General features: G+C 44.2%; 1 protein-coding gene across 1 annotated transcript in view; it reads left to right on the top strand.

Moving 5' to 3' along the window:
* Nucleotides 1-12,614, top strand: part of WNT2 (Wnt family member 2) — a 46,074-nt gene extending 33,460 nt beyond the window's left edge. The window contains exon 5 of the mRNA XM_023228217.2: nucleotides 11,442-12,614. Coding sequence (XP_023083985.1) covers nucleotides 11,442-11,671 — 230 coding nt within the window. The 3' untranslated portion in view covers nucleotides 11,672-12,614. The remainder of the gene's footprint in view (nucleotides 1-11,441) is intronic.
* The last annotated feature ends 1,576 nt before the right edge of the window (nucleotides 12,615-14,190 follow it).

Genomic DNA, 14,190 nt, shown 5'->3' with positions numbered 1-14,190 from the left:
TTTCTCCTTCTCCAAATTTTGAAGATCTTCCAGGCTCTCTGAACCCTCTCCGCTGTCTCTCTGTACTTTCTCCCCGGTTTGGTCTCTCCATTCCTATGGTGTTAAATGCTGTCTTTGTCCTTGTCTGCCTTCTGTACCAGCATCCTGTATCCAATTCCCTGCTTGACAGCTTCCCCCAGATTTCATACAATTATATCAACCTGCTTCTGCTCAAAACTGGACTCCTTATTTGCCCTATCACCTGAAACTTGTTTTCCCCCAGCCCTCCTCATCTCAGAAAATGGTACTGCCACCCACTTCCGTGGTCAAGCATAAATCTGCGAGTCATTCCTTACACTCCTTCCTTGTCACCTCTATCATCCCGGGTACCACTGGGACCTCTTAAATGTGTCAAGGACCTATCTGCTCCATCCTCACTACCAACCCCTAGGTCCAAACGGAGCTACATTCTTTCATTTATAGCACGTGCCACAGTGTGTATAGCTTGTATAAACATGTGTTTGTGACCTGCCTGCACCATTGGAGTCCACTGAGGATCCTGTGATGGCAGGAACTGTATCTGCCTTGCTCACTCGTTCCCCAACTCCTAGTACACAAACATGTGTTGAAGTGAATTGAATGGCGAATTATAAAAAACATAAAATAGTTTCATTAGATTAGCTGCATTCTTAAGTGTGTTAGTGCTGCTTCATAGCTTAAAGATAACTCGGTTCCTTTGAAGGGAATTACTAAGCACGTCTCCACCCAGCACTGATTAGCTTTTAATACACAGCCTATGAAAATTCCCATTTAAGCTTAAGTGTTCAATGGAATTTTTCCTCATATTCAGGCACATTCATAAGGCATTTAAGGAGCTTCAGATGTTGCTTGCCTGGCTATTTCCCTGGAGATAAAAAGTCTCAAGTGAACAAATGCATCAGCAGACTATATCTCTTGCTTTTAACTGGCAGCAGAAACTCAGTTCTTTTACTCTTGGAGGGGCATTTTTCACTCACTACTATCAGTGGCCTCCCTGGGTAGTTCCTAATTCTGGTACTAACATAGCAAAAATACTTTTCACATCCAATGCTCTTTGATGTTGTAGGCACAATCTATAAATCTGTGTTATTTTTAAAATACAAACTTAGTAGAATTACTATATTTTTAGGATACGCTAAAATGTGCCCTAATTTGAATTGACAGTGATAATCAGATTGAATTGTGAATACTGAAAAAAGGATTTTTTTCTGAAAAAAAAAAAGACGCTTTTCTTTCAGGAAAAAAAAAAAAATGCTTATTTTCTTAAATCTAATTGTTTGACTTAGTTTGAACTACTGACAAATACTTTACCAAATAGATGCCTTTTATCTTTATGTTTTGGAAATAGAAAGTACTCATTTTGAATTACCAATTAAATGTGTTGCAAACAAAAGGATGATGCTACAATACTTTAAAGTAACAAATTTGCTTACTTCATTTAAGCTTTCCCCATGACACCTATTTTGTACTGGTAAACCTCTTTTTTAAAGATATGCGAATTTCATATTATTAGGGAAAGAGCCCTGTGTGATCTATAAGGAGACTTTGGTGCTACAGATTGCTGCATATGACTATTTCTACTGATTTAAAAATGTGCCACATTTTTGGTATATGTTTTCCATGTACCAAGCAAGATCATTTGAATACAGCCAAGGTTTAGCTGGTCTGCTGCCACTATGGTGCCTGAAGACTGGGTGACCAGTCCCTGGAGAAATGTGCCCTCATCAGGCAAAAGGAAGGCTGATCTTAATTTTTTTTTTTTCCCCGAGATGGAGTCTTGCTCTGTCACCTAGGCTGGAGTACAATGGCCCAGTCTCAGCTCACTGCAACCTCCGCCTTCTGGGTTCAAACGATTCTCCTGCCTCAGCCTCCCGAGTAGCTGGGATTACGGGTGCCCACCACCACGGCCAGCTAATTTTTGTATTTTTAGTAAAGATGGGGTTTCACCATGTTGGCCAGGCTGGTCTTGAACTCCTGACCTCAAGTGATCTGCCCACCTTGACCTCCCAAAGTATTGATATTATAAGCATGAACCACCACATCCGGCCTTGATCTAAATTTTTAATACACGATTTTCAATGTGATATTTAATAAATCAGCATGTATGTGTTGACCAGCTGAGCACTACACAGTATATGGAAGAAAGCATAAGAAGAAAGCATAAGACCCAACCCCTGTCCTTGGGAAGACAAGATGCATGAAAAATGATCAAATATTTCCAAATAGTGCATGAGCCCTGTGGCATGACGTGGATTACAGGCCTAATGAAGGAGGTTAACTGGGCTTGCAGACCGAAAGTGCTGTATAGAAAATGCTGAAGTAGGCCTGAATCTGGAAAGATGGGAAGACTTCTGATGGAAGGAGTTATAGGAGAGGCCAATGCAGCAGATGAGAGGAACTTTTTGTTTTTGTTTTTGTTCTGAGACAGAGTCTCACTCTCGCCCAGGCTGGAATGCAGTGGCACGACCTTGGCTCACTGCAACCTCCGCCTCCTGGGTTCAAGCGATTCTCCTGCCTCAGCCTCCCAAGTAGCTGGGACTACAGGCATGCCGCCACGCCCAGCTAATTTTTGTATTTTTAGTAGGGACAGGGTTTCACCATGTTCGCCAAGACTGTCTCAATCTCGTGGCCTTGTGATCCACCTGCCTTGGCCTCTCAAAATGCTGAGATTACAGGCGTGAGCCACCGCGCCTGGCAGAAAGTAACTCTTATGAGGAAACAGTCTACATGACTGTGACATCAGAAAGTCACCTCAGTAGGACAGTGAAGAGATACCCGTGTTAGCAGGTACCGGTGGAGGACCGTGGGAAATAGCTTTGAGTAGGCTGTGTAGTGCTAGATATGGAAAGCCTCACAGAGTCTGACCATAACAACTTTAATTCCATTATAAGATTTGCTAATTTAATGGGACATGCTTTCCTGTGCCAGTCAAACTTTCCAACTTACGAAAACACTGAATAAAATCACCTGAGATAAGTGAAGATACTGTCTTTCCTATGTAGCTGAAGCCGTGCTGTCCAAATGTGAGGAAGGGGTGAGCCTGGCCAGTGAATGAATGTGCGGTCTCTAACATTTGCTCTTTAACATACTTTTGTTCCCTCAATAAATCTGTGTCATTAATGACAACGTGTAAGTCAACCAGAGGAGAAACAGCCTATTGGATGACAGGCTTAAGTGAATCTTGCTTTATGCCCTAATAGTCAACATATGGGCCTCTGTCATCCTGGAGTGGCAGGAATTTCCAGACACAGGGCTATCCAGAGAGAGGAGACGGGGGGAGAAGGAGGTGAGGAGGAGCGGGAGAGACAGAGAGAGACAGAGAGAGAGTAGGGAGAGAAAGGGAGGGGGAGACAGAGAGAGAGAGAGAGACAGCTAGACAGCCAGAGAGAGAGAGCGCGAGAGCCCTTCCTCCAGGTCCCAGAGGTATGGGTCTGGGAACTATTAGCAAAAGCCCCTCTGTTCCTCCTCTGCTGTCAGCAAGATGCATGTTAGTGGAGACAGAAATGTTTTTACACTGGGAACCCTGACTCCATTATTAATTTTATAGCTCTAGAGATGGGATTCTCAATTCTGTCAAGTTCCCTCGGCATTGCCCCACCAAAAGTGTTACATGGTCCCAAACTTATGTGATTTAGAAACTCCAATTCTTTGTCCTTTTTTTAATCTTATGCATTTGTGAGCTCTTGTGCGAGTCGGGATGAGGACAACACGTGTGGGCAAGCAAATGGTCCCTCTGGCTGGAGGCAGCTCCTTCCCTACAGCACAGACATTGCCAAACGTTAGCAACTCTGCCCGGATCTTACAGACACTGCGTTTAGGACAATGATCTCACGATTGTTTGGTATAAAGATGACAGGAAGTTTCGGGTCTGCAACCTTCTGTGTCTGGGGGTTGGGCTCTGGACTTAGGCAGGCCACACATCTTGAGGACACTTCACAAATATAAAGCAAAAGGAAGTCAGAGAAATGAATTTCCAACTTGTCACTCTCCTCTTAGGTGAACTATGTAAATCAAACTGCAATGAGAAATAACATTATAAACCAATATGAATGATTTTGTAGAACAAACTTGTTAAATATGAAGCACCCAAATATACGTTTATCCTTTTAAAGTATCAATTTTGGAGACTCTAATGATAGGACCAGTAATTGAAAATCTTTTTAAAATGTCTCTTTTGGAGTATTTTTAAGAGCCAGCTACACTTGTTTTGTAGATACAGTGTGGTACAAATATTTGTCCTATAAAGATCAAGATGGTTGTTGGAAATGGCTCAGAGAATCTTCAAATGAAGTATGAAGAGTTAGGTAGATGATCAGACTGAGTAATTATATTCTTGATGAGATATAAATTGATGCTATTGGCTTCCCTAAACCAGAAGGTTCTGCCTAGAGAGGGCTCAGTGTCCTCAGCCTTGGCCACATCAGTGACAGACATTAAAATCATCTTGAGGGCACGCATATTTTGGAGACGTGCATCCTGGCATTGCCAACAAATTATTCTCATTTCTCTAAAAGGTTATAGGAATCCATTAGGAATATCAGCATAGGAAAAATGCAGCATGAGCAACTAACACCATGTTATCCCAGTCTTTGTTTCAGTTTCTTACATACCTTTATGTGTTTTAATTGTCTACAGCATATCATGAACTGGAGAAAAAGACCCTCTCCCCAAAAAGTTATATGTCAGGACCTTTGCAGTTACTCATTTGATAAAAGAAGAGAGTGCGGGAAAGACGCTGCCGCACTGGTCATATAATATTATAAAGCAGGCTGCTTTCTGGTGCCTGGCCAGGCACGAGGACGAGGCACTCGGCAAAGGGGCAGAATGTCACAACTGTCAAGAGCTTCAGCTCTAGAGTCAGGCGAGCCTGCTTGCAAATCCTGTCCTTGCCACCAGCTGCCTGTGTGATCTTGGGCAAGTTATTTAATCTTCCTGAATCTCCATTTCCTCATTTCCAAAATGGTGATAATAATAGTACCTTCCTTATAAGCTTATGAGAATTAAATTAGGTAAGGCAGGTAAAATGCTTAGCATGGGGCTAGCTCACATAAGTGCTCCATAAATATTGGTTCCAGTTGTGAACAGAAAGAAAAGAGAGTGAAAAGAAGATAGAGGGAAAGGAAAAAAGGAGGAGGAATGAGAAAAACAAAAACAAAAAAAACGAGAAAGGACTTTTTCACTCCATTCAGCTTGGAAAATGTGAAAACTCACCCTTATGGGATTAAGGCTGATAGATGTAGCTGGGTTTGTTTCCCTGGTGGTTCCTGTTGTGGCCCAAGCAAGGGTGAGTGACTCAGCTAACAAGTTTGTAAATTATTTGAGAAAAAAGATCTAAAAGTATGTGTCCCAAAGATTTAGAACTAAACAAATAGGCAGATGGTGAAAGTCAGTGGCTCCTTTTCATTCACACACACACGCACACACACACACACACACACACACACACACGCACACACACACACACACGTATACTCTTGGTTCTTATATTTTATTGGAAACATAATGGTGATGCTTTCTGTTTTGGAAAGACCAATGGAACAGTATGGCCCTACTGCTATTGCTAATAATGAGTCTTTATTGTAATTCATTAAGGGAAAGTAATGCCAGCGATTTTGTATAGATTCTGCACTCTGGAAATGCTCTTTTCGGGGTTTTGATGAAATGGCTCTATGTTCTGCTAAAATGACAGCAAGTGTCAAAACTGCCATCCTGCCCTACAACCTGTCATTAGATTTAATTAGATCCAAACCCCCAAACAGGGCCAATTTGTCATCCATCACTAGGCAGCCTCATCCTCCCTTCCAGCTGCAGGGACCGCCCTTCCCCGCCCAGTTGGCCCATTCTCTGGTGCCCCTGATACCTCAGAGGGGCCCGTCACAGTCCCAGGCTGCGACCTCACTGCTGTTCTCTCATCAGTGGCTCTCAATCCTCAAAAACCCTCTCTCATTTTCTGTCTTCTGGGCCTTCATTATGCCCTGTTTGGGCAGCTGGTGGAGAGTGGCATGTTCAGATTGTGTTTTCCAGCATTTTATAGCTGAGCATTGAACTACTGAGACGTCTCATTGCCAAAGTCTTTGTTTCCTTTACTGAAACCACTTCTGAGTTAAGCTTTTGTCAATGGTCATAGCTTTGTCTGCTCCTCTCTCTGAGTTCTGATGGTGTTGAGGTCACTACACTGAGCAATCCTTCTGTTCAGACAGTCTGGTTCAGTTTTCTGCATCTGGGGGACAAAAGACACCATGACCATTACAGAAGGCTGAGTCAGACCACAAGCTCAAACCTCATCAGGCTGTAAGCCACTCAGGAAAGGAAGACCACCAAGTTAGATTTCAGTGAAAGACCGACAGTCTGAGTCAGGAACGAGACACTTCACCTCCTTATCCTGGCCCCCTTAAGCCCAAAGCCCTGTGGCAGATAAAGAATTCTAATGCATGGCACTGTATTCCCATTGTGATAAGCACAGATCAGTAGAAGGGAAGAATGTTTACTGCTGCTCAGGGCATATGAACAATAACAAAAAAGTGAAAATTAAGAGTCACTTCTGGGATACCAAGTGAGAGTACTTTTCACACCCACTTGGGGTCTCATTCATGCCCGTAGCTTCAGTTACCACCACTGCGCAAAAGATTTCTATACCTGAGTCTTCATGCCCACCTCTGTCCTGAGTCCCAGAGAGTATTTTCAGCAAACATTTCTACCTGAATGACCCACAGTCACAGCAAACTCAGCCTGTTGAAAACGGAACTCATTATCTTTTCTCTAAGCTGGCCCCTAACCAAGTGTCCCCATGTTAGGGAATTAACAGCACCAACAGTCACTCAGGCCAGAACCTGAGAAACCCTCTTGACTTTTCTCATCTCTCCCAGTCTCCACTCAGTCACCATGTCCCACAGGTCCTGCCTCCTCACCTCTTGACTCTAGTAACCACTCCAATTCCCACTACCACTGTCTTAATCCAGGCCACTCATGTCCTACACAGTCTGTACTGGTCTCTAACTTGTCTCCTTGCCCTCACTCCAGCCCCCTCCACTTCCTTCCAGCCCCACACCCTTGGAGATCCTTCTGAAACGCAAATCAGAACATGTTGCCTTTTTGCGTGAAAGCCCCTGATAGCATTCTGTTGCCCTCCAGTTCAAATTTAAACCCCTCGACCATTCCGAATGCAGCTTCCCCTCACCACTCCAGCCTCATCTCCTGACACTCTCTCCTTTGAGTACCGTTTACCAGCCATAGGGAACACTTTCTTACTCCTCACATGTTGCAGAGCTTTGCTCCTTTTCTGGCCTTGGCACATGCCACCATTGCTTCCTCCTCCTCTTCCTCCTTTATCTTCTTTCTCCTCCTCCCCTTCCTTTCTCTCCTCCTCTTTCTCCTCTTCCTCTTCTCGTCCTCCTCCTCTTTGTCTTTCTCCCCGTCTTCCTCTTTCCCTTCCTCCTTTCCCTTCTTCCTTCTCCTCCCGCCCCTTCTCTTCTTACTCTACTACCTTCTTCTTCTTCTTGAAGTCTGAAATGCAGAAAAGTGCCCACATTCCATGTGTACAGCACAATGACTTCTCACAAATGGACACACCCACATGACCTATGCCCAGATCAAGAACCTGAAGAGGCCCAGTATTCCAGAGGCATGTCTCACGCTCTTTTTCTCTATTCCCCAAGGGAAATCACCTCCCTGACTTTAATAGCAATGACTAGTTTTTCCCTTTTCTGTACTTTATGTACATGGAAACCTAATCTGAAATGAAAACCTTGTGCAGTTATCTACTGCTGCAAAACATACCACCAAAAAATGTAATGGCCTAAAACAACCTTAGAGTCCCACCTCTGCTCTCATTACCACTCTCGGCCCTACTCTCTTTCATCCTCTTCATCACCAAGCCTCTTAAAAACTGACCTACACTCACTGTCCCCATGTCCTCTCCTCCACCACACTCATCTAGATCATCCACTGAAACGGCTCTCATCAAGGGCGCCAGTTACCTCCTTGGTATGCAGCCAAATTAACTTTTTTTTTTTAGTATTTTCCTACTTGACACTCCCTCTACTCCTTAATTCGATGAGTCATCAAGTTCCAGTGGTTCACCCTCTTCAGCCAATCATGTATTTGTCCTGCTTGTTTCTTCACTCAATATCTCTTGCTTGGACTATTCCAGCAGCCCTGCTCCCTGCCCTAAGCTACTCTTCCAGACTTATCTCCGTGACACAATTTTCAGAATTAAAGGTCTGGACAGGTCCACCACCCACCTTGTAATAAAAATCAAACTGTGGCATGCATAAAGACCCTTTAGGCCAGGCGTGTGACTCATGCCTGTAATCCCAGCACTTTGGTGGGGGTCGAAGCAGGAGGATCACTCGAGCCCAGGAGTTTGAGACTAACCTGGGCAACATGGCAAGACCCTGTCTCCATAGAAGATATGAAAATTAGCCGGACATGGTGGTGTGTGCCTGTGGTCCCAGCTACTTGAGAGGCTCAGGTGGGAGAATCCCTTGAGCCCAGGAGGTCGAGGCTCCAGTGAGCCATGTTCGTGCCACTGCCCTCAAGCCTGGGTGACAGAGTGAGACCCTGTCTCAGACAACAACAACAACAAAAAAACAGACCCTTTAACCTGTTGCTCCAGCCTCCCTTCCGATGCTCATTGTCCCTAATACCCTCCCTGAATCAGCAGTCTTTTGTGAACTTGCCCTCAGAATTTCTGCCGGAAGATTCTCTCTTGCCTGGGATGCTGTTTACCCCATTCTTTACCTGCAAATCTTCTAGCCGTCCTTTACACCTATCTCTAATGCTACCTCCTCTGTAAAACTGTGTAGTTGATGGCTCCTATTTGCTACTGTTAATACCAAGAAATATCACTATTGTAATATGCTTGGCTCATGCTCTTAGAACATAAACTTCTCAGGGCAGGATGTTCGTTTTGTTCTCTGATATATCCCATGTTCCCAGAACTGTGCCTAGCACATAGTAGTCACTCAAGAAACACTTGCTAGATACAGACATATATAGTTAACATTTATTGAGCACTTATTTTATGCCAGGTGCTTTCATGCATTCTCTCATTGTGTTCTCACCAAAAGCTCTATGACGAAATAACTATTTTTATTCCAGTTTTGCACAGGAGGAAACTGAAGCTTAACAAGTTGAAGTAACTTGCCCAAGGCCGCCCAGTTGATACATGGCAAATCTAGGATTTGAACCCTGATTTTTCAAGCTCTAAATAACCTCATTTGACCGTCTTTGAGCTCTGTGTGCTGTGGTGCTTTGCACATGACTGTACTGTGGGTTATAGTAGGTCCTCAGCGAATCAAACAACCCAAAGCAGTGGAAGTTTCTCTTTACATGTTTATCTCTGCGCCTTATAGAGGGTTCACTGAGATTTATTTTATTCTCCCTTGTCCCCCAAGCCCCAAGCAGCTGGCACAGTGTCTTACACATGTTTGTGCTCACTAAATGTTTACTGAATGAAATAATGGGTGTGCTGTGAAGAGGCAGCATTTGGCAGTGAGTCCTTTCCGCATAATCAGTAAATTTTGAGGACTGTCCTGATGGCTGCCTGGAATCCAAGCTGAGCTGCTGCCTCTTCTAACCCCATGCTTCTTCAGCACGATGCAAGCTCGGAGCCATCCCTAGCCGACCCACCCTCCACCCTGACCCCGGCCTTTTGCCATCCTTCCTGTCCTCATGAAGTTCCCCGGCCAGTCTTCCTGCTCTCCGCTGCCAATCATTCTGACCAAGTGCTGCCCCACCCTCTTCTCTTCTTGACCCCATGCGCTGCTTGAACCTTGCTGCTTCCCTGGTCATCCTGAACAGGCAGGGCAACATGACATTTCTGTAGATAATTCCAACACAGAGCGGACTGTGATAAACAGAGAGACAGTCACGAGGCATTGTCAGAGATAGCAAAAGGAAGAGATTCCTAGTTAAATGATGAAGAAACTGAAAATGGATTAAGTCACTGTCTTTTTCACCCTGATATAAATTGTTTTGTTTTGTTTTTTTTAAATAAGAGTTTAGCTTCTCTAGGTTTATCAATTAGGTAGGATTGTTGATAGCAAGCAATAGTAACTGGGACAGTTTAAGCCACAAGGGGAAGCTTCTTACAAGGATACAGAGTCTCTAGGAACTCAAGCGTTGGAATGCAGCCAGGCCTCAGGGAGAAATGGAAGCAGAACCAGAAAATAGTTCAGGATCTGGGCAGCATTTCTTCCCATGTCTTGTCTTCACTATCACTGTACATTTGCTTCATTTCTATTTTTCTGTGGACCTCCTCAAGTCCACAGACCTCACCATGGTGAACAGCTGCCAACAGCAACTGAGTTTTTAAGTGGCAATAGTGACAATCTCTGTCAAAATCCCAAACCTTCAGGGAATTTACCTGATTGGCCCAGCACAAGTCAGGTGATTGCCTCTGGTCCAATCATTGGTCACCAGTGAGCAGGGTGCCATTATACAACATGGCTGCCAGGTGCCCATCTCTGTGGGGGAGGAAGTAGAAAGGATCATGGTAAGCCCAGCACTCTCCCTAAATATCTACTATGCTTTGTTCTGTTGACTGATAATGTGCTTATGAAAGAATTCTGAGTGTGTCCCCAAGAGTAGGGTAAATGAATAGGCTTTCTAGCTTTAAAATTATTTTTCATAAACAAATACCTAAATATGGATTGCCATTTAGCGAACATTACGATGATTAACTAAGACAATGTTCCACTGGTAATTCCTAGCAGATTTTCTATGCCAGTTTTGTTTATTGAAGGCCTGGAATCCTGGCTTCACCCAGGACCTCACACACATCTATATGTCCTGCTAGACTGCAGCAGGAGAGACAGTTAATATGATAAACCTGGTGGGGCCTTTCTCCCTCCTTGGGGTCTCACAAAAATGATGCCCATTTCTCCCCTTCAGAACCAGAGTTCTATTCTCTTTCTAATAAGCCAGTGTAATCAGGTCTAGGGAGATAACATTGCCTCCCTTTGAGGGCTCCATGCCCTGACAGATTTCAAGAGAGCTAACCTTGGTCACTGCTTCCTTAATGTGGTTTGATGTAGGGAGAGGGAGCCAGGATAGATCCTTCTTTTATTTTGATCTGGCTCTGCTTGATCAAGGATCCTTAAATTCAAGGCTGGGTAAGGATAATCTGCAAAATTTATCCAACTCAGAAGTGGGAGAGCTGGATTCAGCGTGTCCAAGGAAATCCCAAGTTTCATGTTCACCTTTTCGGGACTCAGCCCTCTCAGCACCACTGCACTCCTGCAGCTGGCATAATGGGACTGGCACACGTGGCATGGGCCCACAGAATGGGTATAACAGCCCCAGGCTGTAGGGAGAGAGGGCCAGGGCTCTGTCCTAGCGGATGGACCTCATGACTCCTCCTCCGGAGGCATATTGGATTTCACCCAGACCTTTTCAGTAACACTCCCTGGCTTGTCTTCCAGGCTCCCTGGGTACAGCAGGCCGAGTGTGCAACCTGACTTCCCGGGGCATGGACAGCTGCGAAGTCATGTGCTGTGGGAGAGGCTACGACACCTCCCATGTCACCCGGATGACCAAGTGTGGATGTAAGTTCCACTGGTGCTGCGCCGTGCGCTGTCAGGACTGCCTGGAGGCCCTGGACGTGCACACATGCAAGGCCCCCAAGAACGCTGACTGGACAACCCCCACATGACCCCAGCAGGTGTCACCATCCACCTTCCCTTCTACAAGGACTGCATTGGATCTGCAAGAACCCTGGACCTTCAGGTTCTTTCTGGGGGGATATTTCCTAAGGCATGTGGCCTTTGTCTCAACAGAAACCCCCTCTTCCTCTCTGGGGGCCCCAGGATGGGGGGCCACATGCTGCACCTAAAGCCTACCCTATTCTATCCATCTCCCGGCATTCTGGGGTCATCTCCTTTCCTGGTGAGTTCTCTTTGGAAATAGCGCGAGAGGCTGTTCAACTGGGAGGGTCATGGGCCCAGACCACTGTCTCCACCCACCTCGACTTTTCTTCTTTCTAGAGCAGTTGGCCAGGCAGAAAAAAGAGTGCCTCAAAGGAGCTTTCTCAATGTCTTCCCACAAATGGTCCCAATTAAGAAATTCCATACTTCTCTCTGATGGGAACAGTAAAGAAAGCAGAATCAACTGCCCCTGACTTAACTTTAATTTTTGAAAAGACCAAGACTTTTGTCTGATCAAGTGATTTTACAGCTACCACCCCTAGGGGTAATTGGTAATTGCCTGGAGAAGAATGGCTTTCAATACACTTTTAAGTTTAAAATGTGTATTTTTCAAGGCATTTATTGCCATATTAAAATCTGATGTAACCAGGTGGGGACGTGTGTCCTTTGGTACTGTGGTGTGTTGTATCTTTGTAAGAGCAAAAGCCTCAGAAAGGGATTGCTTTGCATTACTGTCCCCTTGATATAAACAATCTTTAGGGAATGAGACTTCCTTCTCACTTAGAACCTGAAGGGGATTAAAAGGAAGATGAATGGTCTGGCAATATTCTGTAACTACTGGGTCAATATGGTGGAAAATAATTCAGTGGATGGAATATCAGAAATGTATCTGTACAGATCAAAAAAAAAAGGGAGAATAAAATTCCTATCTGGTGTTACGCATGTGACCCATGGAATCTCATAACTGAAATGACTTTAAGGATGAAAACTTTGGGGATACAAGATTGGTGAACTAACATGCTGACAGAGGGGTTTCCAGAGCTAACTCATGCCTGGGGCAGCCTTACACTAAGCAGATGCCTGAAAGAAGTCGGCCATGTCCACCGTCTGCTAATGCCCATCACCCTTCAAGGCCAGTTTAAAGACCTGTCATATTTAATTGTATTTATTTGATGCTTACAAGATGATGTGATACTGTAGCCTAAAGCAAATGACACATAGCATTGCTTATAAAGTTGGTAACCCTGCTATATTATATTGCAAACAAATCGTAACTTGGAGACTATGTTTAAGGGACTCAACTGTAATTATGGGAGCATCAGTATGCAAATAGTGGTTGGCTTCTGCCATCAGCCAAAAGATGACATTCAGGGAAAATGGAGGGGCTGCCTGCACCATTTTTTAATATTAAATGAAAGAAAGGTGAAATAGCTACTTCTCGTCTTCTTGAAAAATTTGGTTCTTATTCTGTATATGACTTCCTTACAGTGCTATATTAACAGGATATTTCATTACATGCATCTGGTATCAAATTGTTGGTGCTTCCTCATTCTTTAATACTGGACAGTAAGGTCATTTAGACTGAGAAAACAACCTACTGGAGCACTTTGTCATAGTTGACATTTGCCTCCAGCCCTCTTAAAAATGACATAATTCATCCCCTTTCCCTCACTCCCAAACCCCTAACTTGTTCTCTAACTTCTCCAAAGTGACTCTTTCCTCCTTTTATCCTATGGATTCAGATGTTGGGAGCAGTGCAATTACAGTAGCTGCTCTGAACTTGGTGTGAAGAAGGCCAGGCACGTGGGCAGCTGCTCAGTCTTCAGTTACACTGAAGGTTGGTGTGAATTCCTTCATGAGAGTGCAAAGGCACTTTCATGAGGGCCCCACAGCCGTCAGCCCTTCCTCCTGCTAGATGAACTGTGAAATCATCAATCCAGGCTGTGTTTCAAATTGGAAAGGATCTTAGGAGACATCTCAGCTTCCTTCAGTTTGGGGAAATTGAGACCAAGAGAGGTGAAGGGATCGGTGCACATATCAGGCATTGCCCAATGCTCCATCACAAATAGGACCACACTCTGAGTGTCTGAGATAGTGTAGGACTTCATCCATTAAATGAAACTAGTTTCTCCCAGAATTAACTCAGTGGATTTTAAATAATTTTAGCTTCCAATGGGGTGTTTGCTGTTTTTTTTTTTTTGTTTGTTTGTTTGTTTGTTTGTTTGTTTTTAATGCCTGGGATGTTTAGATCTGACATTCTTTTTATGCTGAGATATATCCCTCCTGGTAAGTGGTAAGGGGACGAGGCATATCCACGTAGAAACCTACATAAATTGTCCTAATCCCTAAGGGAGACAATGGCAACCATCGCAAGTAGTGGTGGGTCCTGCCACTGAGGAGGGAAAAATGAGAGAATGAAATATTGCTATCGGCTTTCACTTGTGAAAGAGGAAATGTCTATTGTTTGGGAAAAAAATTACAAAACAAATGACGGTAATTTTAAAACTCCTTTGCCTTCGAGCTTGGT

The sequence above is a fragment of the Piliocolobus tephrosceles genome, chromosome 8, assembly GCF_002776525.5.
Source record: "Piliocolobus tephrosceles isolate RC106 chromosome 8, ASM277652v3, whole genome shotgun sequence".
Classification (NCBI taxonomy): domain Eukaryota; kingdom Metazoa; phylum Chordata; class Mammalia; order Primates; family Cercopithecidae; genus Piliocolobus; species Piliocolobus tephrosceles.
The sequence above is the reverse complement of the archived record's forward strand: the minus strand, read 5'-3'. Positions and strand labels throughout refer to the sequence as shown.